Source organism: Harpegnathos saltator, unplaced genomic scaffold (assembly GCF_003227715.2).
Source record: "Harpegnathos saltator strain DR-91 unplaced genomic scaffold, Hsal_v8.6 scaffold103, whole genome shotgun sequence".
NCBI classification, from domain to species: domain Eukaryota; kingdom Metazoa; phylum Arthropoda; class Insecta; order Hymenoptera; family Formicidae; genus Harpegnathos; species Harpegnathos saltator.
The window spans coordinates 728343-739516 of NW_020229877.1; the positions used below are offsets into that span (position 1 = coordinate 728343).

General features: G+C 45.3%; 1 protein-coding gene across 2 annotated transcripts; it reads right to left on the minus strand.

Moving 5' to 3' along the window:
• Positions 1-4399: 4399 nt before the first annotated feature.
• BicD (Microtubule-associated protein Bicaudal D) lies at positions 4400-10430 on the minus strand. 2 transcript variants are annotated; one of them, XM_011149294.3, is made up of 8 exons: positions 9669-10430; positions 8909-9049; positions 7974-8810; positions 7708-7854; positions 7429-7461; positions 6181-6610; positions 5771-6025; positions 4400-5086 (listed from the first exon to the last, which is right to left on the minus strand). In XM_011149294.3, the coding sequence occupies exons 1-8, from the start codon at positions 9879-9881 to the stop codon at positions 4806-4808; spliced, it is 2337 nt and encodes a 778-aa protein (XP_011147596.1). In that variant the 5' UTR covers positions 9882-10430; the 3' UTR covers positions 4400-4805. The 2 variants fall into 2 exon arrangements, with proteins under 2 accessions (XP_011147596.1, XP_011147597.1); XM_011149295.3 differs by lacking the exon at positions 7429-7461 and having other exon boundaries at positions 9669-10428.
• Between the last annotated feature and the right edge of the window lie 744 nt (positions 10431-11174).

Sequence of the window (11174 nt, forward strand, 5' to 3'; positions counted from 1 at the left end):
AAGCGTTACGTACGCTGAAGAATCGATATTGCTCCCAACGAAGTGATTTTATTTAACGGATTTCCTATAATCGAAACGACGACTGCGAGGTCACATCATCTTGCGAATCCGTTCAAATTGCTAACATCTAACAGCTCTCTCGTGCTGTATATTTGATTGAGCAAATAATTTTCAGCGACCAACAATATATTACCAATTACCAATTAGCAACTGCTTGTTCCAAGTCGTTCGTCGTTGTACGTGCGCAAATTCGCAAAGTAACGACATAGTCCGTTCGTCGTCCCGATTATCACCGCTGATACGAAAAGAAATAAGAACGTTATTTCTTAACATGATTTGTGATGACTGAGTGTAAACGACAAAGTGTAAAAATATCTCGCGTACAAGGTGCGACATGGACCCGGTCGAAGCGCAGTACACGCAACGTCATCTTCGGAACGTCTCACATTGCAAATTACATCGAGTTTCCTCGCTCCTCTTCCTCCTCCTCCTCCTGGACCAATTAATTTCCCAGCACGCATATTACGCAGTCAAACGTATCTCTTAGCCTACGCCGTTTACAACTAATCGACTCGTCACTCGAGTCTCACCTTATCTCTTTTTTCTTTTTAACTCCTAGTCTCACGTATTGTGATCTAAGCGCACCAACGTCGGGAACATTACCGGGCGGGACGCAATGAGAGTTTTTTGTGGAAGCCTTGAGCAAATCTGCCCGCCATTCTGACCCTTGTTTAGCAATTCATGCGACGGGCAGATCCCGAATATTATTGTTCACAAAGTGCGCAACACCCGCCGTTTTCCTCTCGAGATCGTTTTCTCAATACGGTCTCGAAGTCGCTCTCCTTTCTCTCCAGCTTACAAACACACTCTAGCTTCTTAAACGCATGCTCGATAAGTGATTCGGTACACAAGGACTGAACGCTCTCCCAATCCTCTCTGAGACGGTCTCCTCCTCAAAAAATACAATTCATGTCAGGAGATTTGGCGAATGGCTCAGACGCCAGCCGGGCTGATTGAAACAATCGGTATAAAAAACGCGAAATCATCGAGCGATCTTGACGACATGCAAGAGGTGAGGATTTCAAGGCGCGGGAGAGGAAGGAAGAATCCTCTTCCGGAGGAGCATTCAGGACGATAGTCGGCGAGATGGCGTAAATAGAAATTCACGGCGCCGATACGCAACCTCTTACGAGCGCGAAGGAACTTTGTGAAGGACGCTAAATGTATAGAAGGAACCGGTCATGTCGGTCCTTCGAAAGGACAGAATATCTTTGGCAGAAGTTGTCGAAGAGCTGTGCGCCTCCGCGACTGGACTATACATGTATGCGCGCGCGATTCGCCGACCTGTGACGGCGACGAGTTTCCGAGACTGTGCGCCGTCGTCGCGATCCTTCGCCAAGTCGTTTAACAAGAGAAACATATTAACAAATCTCAACGAGCGTAGAAATCGTCCAATCGTGACGAAACGATCTCACAGTTTTTAAAAATCTATCGAGACGCCATACGATTTTACATAGTCTCACACACACGCATACATTATCATCGAATGTCGACAATCGCGCGCAGTCTCTGAATTACAATTATCCACTCTGTCGTCGCCGTCGTTAATTACGCAATGACGATTCCTTCCCCGATTGATCTCTAATCTATCGGCGTCTTTCCAGTCGCGTCGAGCGGCGCGGACGGCTAGGTAAGAGTCGAGGACGAAGTTTCTCGTGAAAAATACATGAGGATAGTTCCTTGAGTTAACGGAAGAATCTTTCATTGCCCGGCTCATTCCCGACGCTGGTGCGTGGTGAGAAGGGAAGGGACGGTGGTCTGAGACTGGCTCGGTTTGTGGACACAAATTAGCTCGACCTGTGTCTAACATTAAAGTGCGTGCGAATCTTGCGGAATTCCCTGCTGATTTTTCTTGCGTCTCGATGTAGTTCATACTTAAGATTATATCAAATGAATTATAATCTACTATTCGAAGACGCGATTGCATCAATGTGACGTAATTGCGAAATCCGATACAGGAAATTAAACGTAAACTTAAGCGGAGGATTAGAGAACACATCGCTTTATTCTAAATGCGAATAGAACGTAATCCCACGGTTGGGTCGTATAAAATGGGGAACAGAGGATTCCTATTCGCGGCACGCGTTTTAGACACAGACGATGCTATAATTACACGATGTAGATATAATAATAGCGACAACTGATCAATCAATTTATACATTGATTGATGAACGATCGATAAATTCTCTTTAGATATTCGTCTTAATACGAGCGACGAAGTCGACAGGCAATATTAATAATAATAATAAAAATAGTAATATAATAATAATAATAATAATAGTAATAAAAATAAAAGGATAATAATAATACAGCCATAATAACAAATTTGATTGAAGACAATCTATGACGTGATTAAATTGTATAAATGTATAAATTCATTTGCAGGACGCTCTTTTACGTTCATTGCATTTTAAATACTTCAACGTACTTCGACAATAATGATAACGCCAATAATGGTAATAACAATAAATAATACATGATTCGTAAAATATCGGCGTATATATAAAGGTGATATGATCATTAAAAATCAAGCATCGATTACACTGTGATTATCTCGATTGGAATGACTATTTTCTGCAAAAAGGCGAGTTATATAAATTATACATATGAATATAATATTAAAGAGAAATACGTGTGTATATCTACAGAAAATACCAAGGTAAAAGAGCAACCTGCGTAATACATCGTGAGCATATATATCACGTTTACACTTCCACAAAAGTACAAGACAATGATAACCGATAAAGCTGCAAATAATCGAAACTCCTCTTGTGCGCTCTTTTCAAACTAAGAAATCTTTTCTCGCGACCTGTTGAAGGCAAGGTCGGCGCGGTCATTATGCTTCAATGAATATTGCAAAGTCGAAATGCCTCGCGAGGCGTATTGCCGATAAAAACACATACACATCTAGATAAATAATTGTAACAAATGATAAAAGCTGCACCAAGAATAGCTGCATCTCTAATACATGCAATTATCATTGTAATAATCAAGTCTAATAAACAAGACATGCAGATTTAACTAGCTGCCACTACACATCAATAGAAATGATGTGGACCACTTAGGCCGCGTTACACAGATTAGATCGTGGAGGAAAGAACGAGGTATCCGAAGAAAGGATGGCAAAGGCTCCTAGATACAAAATTAAAGTATAATCAGCATAATCAGGAGCCCATGAGAGCCTTGATCTCGCATATGTCAATACAAGTATTAGTGATATTTTTCAAACGTGAGTGCCTGTGCGGATGGCATCCGAACGCTTCAGCTCGATTCGGATCTTCCTCCTCAGTGGCACGAATAAAACAGTCAAACAGCAAGATTGCAGAAACGTATACAGATCCCCGACGATAAAAGATAAGCGAGTGAGCGACAACGCGTGAGGACTGACCGCAAAACAACCGTTTCTGCAAAATGCCCGATGAAGATCGTCGGGAAAAATAAACGAGTGTGAAATAAGTGGTGGACCGTTCGATGCGTCCGAGTGTAGTTTTGCGTCGGCATTCATTAAGAGGTTGACCTGAGAGGTTCTACTTGGAAGATGGGTCCCTACGTTCTGTTATTCGGCTACCGGTTAATAAAACTCTTTTTGAGTCTACTTGCCTACGACATTTTGTTCTGCTACTTTGATTATAAACGCTACCGGTCGCGTGTGCGCGCGCGATATCGATATTGTCTCTATGGTATGCAATGTAAAATTCACCGTCGTCCTATCTATCTACCTACAAACGGTATACGTTTTTCTTTTCGTCATGCGTCTCCCTTCTTCTCCTTTCTCTCTTCTTCTTCTAACGTATGTGAAAGCGTCTCGCCGGTCCACGAACGGTTACTACGCGGCGCAGAATATATCAACGGAACATCCTGGCGGTCGCCGTGGCAACGAGAAATCGTTCGGGAATACATGAAGCGTTAATAAATTAAGCATGCTAAAGGCGACAGCTGGAGAAGCTCGGACGAGCTTCCCGAAGTCCACGACATCCGAACGCAGAGGGTATGTTGCCTCTGTACAGTAGAATAAAAAGGAAACCGAGAACGGATCGAACAATCGCACGTTGATTCGCACTCAACGGCATTGCGAAGAACACGGCTGACGCGCGTCTCATACGCAGAGAACGTAGTACAACTCGTTAAAAACCGTGAGTAGCGAACTTATGCTGTAGACAGCAAGGTCGCCTCAACGAAGGTTTTTTCTTTTTTATCCTATACTCCTCTTAGACTTCTCTACTAACAATAGTGGTAACACAAGGCAGAGCTCTCCCCGAAAGAGACTCTATGATATGGAGCAAAATTCGCGGGGCATGAAACCGAACATTTCGCAAACCTTCAAAACATCCTTTCTTATCCTCCCTTAATTTCCTGGATTTACCAAACGCGATTCTCTCCTGATTATAGTGAGGACGGCGTCATAATTTTCTTTTCTTTTCTTTCTTTCTCTTTCTCTCTCTCTCTCTCTCTCTCTGTCTCTTTTTCATGTTTCTTAAACATTCAACATGTCCGCCCGTCCGCCTCTTTTGCAAAAATACGTCTCGCGAGAACGCTATCGTTCTCGGTATTACAGCGCACGTATCTACGAGACCGCGGACGTCACGTCTCATTTCTAACGAAAGAGAAGTCAATGATACTCACTAGAGTCTTCTAATAAAGCCCACGACAATCGCGGCCGCGGCAACGAGCAGTAGAAAAATTCGAAAAGGTTTTCAAAATCCTTGCTTCTCTCAGAATATCTTGCTCCACATCTTCATCATTTTCTAGAAGAAGTCTCTGCCTAAGTGGGGACGGTTCGTCTGTTGCGACAGTCGCGGTCTACCGCGACCGTTCGCCCCGGCGGCGTGCCGTCTGGTATTGCGCAGCTCCCGGTCAACCTCCAGTTCCTCCAGCTTCATGGTAAGACCGAGCTTCTGCTGCACTGCCAAACGTAGCAGCTGGTTCAGCGTCTTCCGGTCGTCCTCCGCCACGGCAAGCTGCCGTTGAAGCTCATCGACTTGCGTCACGTACTCTTCGCAGCGTGCAGCGAACATTGCACGCAGACCTGGAGAGTGTATGGTTAGCAGGGTTTAACACGATGTAGAGATAAGCGAGCGACAGAGTCAGACAACGCGCATGACCAAGTAGCGTATCGTACTTCCCCATGGAGAGAGGATCGGGAACGGGAAAGGCGTCGTGATTAATTGTTAGACACTGTCTTATGTTTGATGCACCTGTGCAGCGTAAAGTTATGGCAGAAGGAACGCGCACCAAGCACACGGTCGGGACCAGGTATATTGATGCATCATGTTCCGAAAGGCGATAATGCCCGACTAGTCACACTTATATATAAGAATATGAGATATCGCGGATCGTTCTTATGCAATGCAATAATTATGGCACAAAACCAGGGCGTTTGAAAAATCGACCGTGGTACCCCAGAGAATTAACAGCAGAGCACTCATAATAACTGGTGGCGAGAGTATTTTTAATTATGTTAGTGGGCATGTGTTAGGAGAACAAAACGGAAAAAACAGAGTTAAATTATTGAATTTCACTGACAAACGAGTGAGTTTTATAAAATCGTTTTGCAAGAAGGAGATGAATCAATGAAGATTCATTGATTGACGGCTAGCTCAATATAATCTGTCTGTTCTCTTTCACAGGTAGCTTTTTGCGAAATATCAAGGAATCCCGATTGTGGCAAAGGCAGAACAATAGAGAGATACAGAGAAAATGAAATACTCACTTGAGAACGTCGCGGCATTTTCCTTCAGCATCCTAAGCTCATTTCTCAATTTCAGCATCGTCTCGTTCACGATGCTCTTCTCGTTCTCATACTTGCTCTTCAGGTTCGTCAACGCTACCTCCGCTGTGTTCTTGTTTGATTTGAGTACCGTTCTCAACGTGGCAATCTGTTCCCGTTTAGCAGACAACAAGGCCTTTAATCTGATGACTTGCTCTTGAAGGTCTGTTACCTCTGCTTTGTTTTCGTTGACGGAAGCTGCGAGAGCAAAAGGAGTTTATCGTAAATTAAATTGTCGACGTGAGAATAAACTATCACCTACATCACGGTATCACAAAATAACATCTGTCTGCGTCTAGAAAACCGGACAAAGAAAATCTTTAACAAAATATACACAAATTGCGCATACTCACCCTCACAAACGTTGCAGACATTAGACTGCATTCCTTTGACTTTTGATAACTCGATCGTATGCTCCACGGAGCTCCTGAGATGCTTTATTTGGTCCATCGCCGTCTCTATGTGTTTCGCAATCTCCTTCGCTTTGCTAAGGCTTTCCAGATCCTTGATCTTGATGTCAGTTTTAAACAAGGTTCGGCACCAGTCCATCTTGCTGTTCTCCTCTTCCTTCTCGGGTACGATCTTCTCGTGATCCAATACCACTCTCGAAGGAGTCTCGCCGTTGACTGTGCACACGTGATGATAAAGTTGCGCGAGTTCCTCCGAAAGATTTTGTAGATCGTTCTGAGCGGAATCGAGAAAGCCGCCTGCCTCGGCGGTAAGCTTCGACAGAGTGGACACATCCGATTCGAGTTGCATGCTTCTCTGCTCCGTGTCCAAGAGCTGAAACGAAGGTGCGAAACGTTAGTCGCGCGACCGAGAGCGCGATACCAATCGCAATAAATGCACTAGGTACGCTTTGCTTGATACTGCGTGTTTGTCGGAAGTTTGTTCGTGAGACGAGTTTGCAAAACTCGGGTGGTGGTGGTGGTGGTCGTGGTGGTGGTGGTGATGGTAGTAGTAGTAGTAGTAGTAGTAGTAGTATTTTTTTAGGATCAAGTACGCAGTTTTGCGAGTACTACTAGAATAGACGCCGCGAGAATGTGGCATACGTCGTGTACGATTTCTCTTATCTGAGCATCGTGCAAAACAGGCTCAGCGAGTCCGATCGACACATGCTACGTTAGATGCGCATGAAATTTACAACAAGAGGAGAGCGATATCAATTCTCTGAGAGACTTCTTGTTCCTAAGCGCATTCTATTTCTGAAAGAAAAAGCCACGGTGCATAGCATATTATACGATCCGTACGTCGTTCCTTTCGAGCGACTGATAATGACGACGTGTTCATTCGTTCAGATGCTAATGCGAGAAGGCGATCCGCGTGTGAGAATAAAAAGGCACGAGTCCGGGAAGCTGTCTCTCTCTCCGAGAGATATTCTCACACGTGAATCCACATTCAATGGAGCGATGGTGAATTCGTCAGTAGCTTCGGAAACAAGTACGGTTAAAAATGTATGAAGAAGTATCAGAGGAAGCGATATGTATGGGTTGTTAGGACACTGAAAAAGCGAGAATCTGTACGGATCATTAGAGGAGCCAACAAGACAAATTGTTATTGTATAATTTGGTAAATACGTCAAGGGGACCACACGTTCCAACCTTTTCTCGAAGGCTCTTCTCTGACTCGGGTATCTGAAACGCCACAATTTCTATTCAAGGTAACCGAATGTTGCATGATATTCTGCGCCGGCATCGCATACACACATTTATATTCTTGCCATTACCGAACTTTCTTGATCTTTCTTTCTCTTTCTTTCATTTCTCTCTACATCTTACAACAGACTGCTTTAACTTACGCCTTTGCTCTTCCGCCGCAGACGATTGTTGCTTTAGTATATCTCCGAGAAATCGCGTGGTGAAATACGGTGAAATTCGTACCTTGTTTCTAAGATTCGTCAGCTCCGTTCTCAATTGCTGCGTCGAGTCGGACACGGCCAAGCCGTTTTCCAATTCCGCCAAGTCCTTCTGCAATTGGGCAATTTCGCGAGCGGACATGGTGCTCCACTGATGATATTGCACAATGGCCTGTAAAAACAATCAAACGTCATTAGAGCAATATTTTATACAAGTTGTAGAAAATACAACTCTATGCTTCTCATATCTCAATCTCAGAAACCGTTTGAGCAATATACACATGAATATACCTGATTGAGTTTATCCAGCGTCGTTTCTTCGCTCTGCTTCTCCGGCAACTTGGAATGAAGATGATGTAACGATTGCACATGCGCTGCTAGCTGCACTATCCGCGCAACGAACGTTTGCAACTCGCCCTGACTCTTCTCAACCGCGTACTGCGACTCGCGTAGGTTCTGCATCAGATGAGCCTTCTCGGTCTCCGCGAGCTCCAGCTGCTTCTCCAGTTTCTTCAGCTCGTTCAGATGAATTTCAGAGAACAGATCGACCTGCTTGTCGGTCGCGGACGTGCCCGGTTCTTGTGTTTTCAAGTCCGCTTCGATTCTACGCAAAGCGGGCGAATCGTCCTCGCCGTCGCTGCATATCGTCTGATCTTCCGTGATGCCTCGGATGGAGAGCGCGAGATTGCTGAGATTGTAAATCGATTCGCTGTTAATTCGCTGGTCCAACTCCTTCTTCAAGGCGTATTTGGCTTCACGCTCGGCCTGCAGAGATTCCAGAGCCTCCTCCATTTGCTTCTCCGCTATCTTCTTCAGGTTCGTCAGCTCTTCTACCTGGCTGTTAAGCAACTCAACGTCTTCCGTCAATCTGCGGATCTCATGTTTGGCACCTTCGAATTCTACTTGACTGGACCGCAAGCCGGACACCTGTTTCTGCAATGAGATGTTTTCATCCTCCAGCTCGGAGTAGTCTTGGAGTAGGCGAGTCTCGCGGAATCTGCACTCCCGTAATTCCGTCCGCAGTGACTTGCGCTCCGTCTCTGCCTGCTGGTGGTCCTTGCCGACCTCTTCACGCTCTTGCAGCGCGTGATCGCGTTCCGCCTCCACGCGTTCCAATTCATGACGTAACTAAAAGAAATTTATCACGTCAGAAAGAGGACCTGTAGAAGAGGATCTGCAGAAAAGGATCTGCAAATCGACAATTGCAGCCAACTGTTGGTGCACACCTGTTTTGTTTCATTCTCCAGCTCTATGATCTGTGTTTGTAGAGATGTTTCACGAGCGGCACTCTCATTGAGAAGACTCTCTTCTTGCTCAATGCCGCTCTTTGTGGTCAGTTTTGTAGTCGTTTGGAATTTCGCAAGGGCCTAAAATAATGACAAGATGTATTTTAATGTATGCTCGTATAATTGTGCAACAAATAATAGATTAGAGATTAGACTAGAGCTTGTTTAGCTTAGCATAAAAATTCTTCTTTTGAATTTTGCTTTCCAGATAGATCCAATTACAAATGCACTTTCACTAAATTTTCATTGTGAGTTTCTTAGTGAAACAACTAAATACAATCGTACAACTACAAGCGAATGAATTGAATAGCTGAAACAGATGCAACAAATAAGTCACTCTACTGCTTACACTCTCTTAATTCATGTTCATTTGATACATTTGTTGGGGGCAAGTTATGCAGTCGATTTTGCACCCATTTCGGCAAAATCCTAAATTAAATTCTAATCTGAATGAACAAGCGAGTACTTTCTTCTAACTTTCTACTTCATACTTTGCTCCACTACCCCTCTGCTCCGAATTCGCCTATGCCTTATATGCAGCTCTATGAAGCATTAATTAACGCTCCCAAGAGAACTGTCGCAAGGACAGAATAAATTTTCTCTCCTTCGTTCACGCCGCGTAGGCGGGCGTGTCGAGGCAAACACGCGTGTCCGAATAGACACAGCTGCGCTCCGATCCGAAAAATCTCATCGCACTAACCTCCTGCGTGATCTCCAGCTCGTGCTTCGTGTTTTCGTAGAGGGCCTCGAGGTCGTTGCATCGTTGCTGCAGAGCCGACTTCTCCTCGAGCAACGCGAGCCCATACTGCGCCGACTGTATCTTCTCGGTAGAAGCTAAATCGAGCTCGCGCGACAACCGCTCGATTTCGGTCCTCAGCTCCTCGAGCCCGACCCCGTTGACGGCGGCGGCCATTGCTGCTTGTGTCGAGTGTACAACGGGGATGACGGCAACGACAACGACGAGGACGACGATGTCCCTCTTTCTCTAAACGTTGTTACCTCTTGTGGTGCTCCTCTTCCTTCTCCTCCTCCTCCTCCTCCTCCTCCTCCTCCTCGTCCGTCTGTTGCACCAGCTCCAGCAACTCGTCGTTATCACGAGTAGAATGTACAGACGCCGGTCGCCGTGGTTGCGCCTCTCGAGCGCGGACGCATCCTCCGGTAATCGTCGATCAGGCGCGTCGATCAGTTCCCCGCGATAGGACAGCCGCAGCACGAGCTCTCGCGTCCGCTTATCTCTTCTCTCCTCGGCTCTACCTCCACCTGCTCCTTCTCACATTCTCCCCGCGTGCGATCCACCGCCGCGAGCCACTCGCCGATTTTGACAGACGCGCGACGACGACGACTCGGCGGCCACGATGGAGCGCGCGGTGGACGGCGGGGACGCGGACGAGATCGTGCGAACAACCGGATGCATGTTCCGCGTTCACGTCCGCGGTCCGTCGTCGGCGCGGCCTTTTAACCCGTTTCGGTATTCCGCTCGTCCAGACGCGCTTCAGTGCCGGCATTGCTAGGTCAGGGTACCCGTGCTCGTGAGAATAAATTTTGCAATTATTATATATATTTAGAAAAAGTTAATAAAACGAGATAGTTTCTCTTCCTCCAATTCATACGTCAAGTCGCATAGACTTGCTTCGTTCGACGAATTAATGCGACGATTGAAGCGTTAACCTTCGTGAGAGCATTAATTACCGGTATTTGTTTCAAATAAGAAACTCTTTCTCTTTTAGGAGGTACTCGTGAATGTCCTCCATGAAGTCAGCTTGTGAATTATTAATAGCGAAGAAACGTTTTTATGTACGAAGCAATGCAAAGTTATCATTCAACCTCTTGACTTTCGAGCACGCATAAATGCGCCTCTCGTTGTAGTTTTTTTTCAGTGAGATTTATCTCAGTGGAGAACATTACTTATTTCGCAGGTGTTTAAATGTCAAAGGAGGTGAAGGGTTGAAACTCTGTACCGTATATGGCGCGAGTTCTTCGATTCCTAGTTAAAAAATTATGCAATATGATACCGTTTATAGCAACGCGCGAATATAGCGGAGTATCGTATGCCATGTATATCCAACGATATTTATATCGTACCCACGGAAAGTCGGTCCGTCGAGACACGCGGATATCGACACTCGTGCGCCGTTGTGTCATGCGGTTATTTATAATTCTTTTGACGCGAACTATGGAAAACGATATAAAATTACAATGTGATTTA

Bases quoted from the DNA above. Each gene is read 5' to 3' on its own strand.
- BicD (XM_011149294.3), bottom strand. From the start codon at position 9,881: ATGGCCGCCGCCGTCAACGGGGTCGGGCTCGAGGAGCTGAGGACCGAA. The intron at 9,050-9,668 runs GTTAGTGCGATG...TCATTATTTTAG, and splicing joins AGCTGGAGATCACGCAGGAG to GCCCTTGCGAAATTCCAAAC. The intron at 7,855-7,973 runs GTATATTCATGT...TTGTTTTTACAG, and splicing joins CGCTGGATAAACTCAATCAG to GCCATTGTGCAATATCATCA.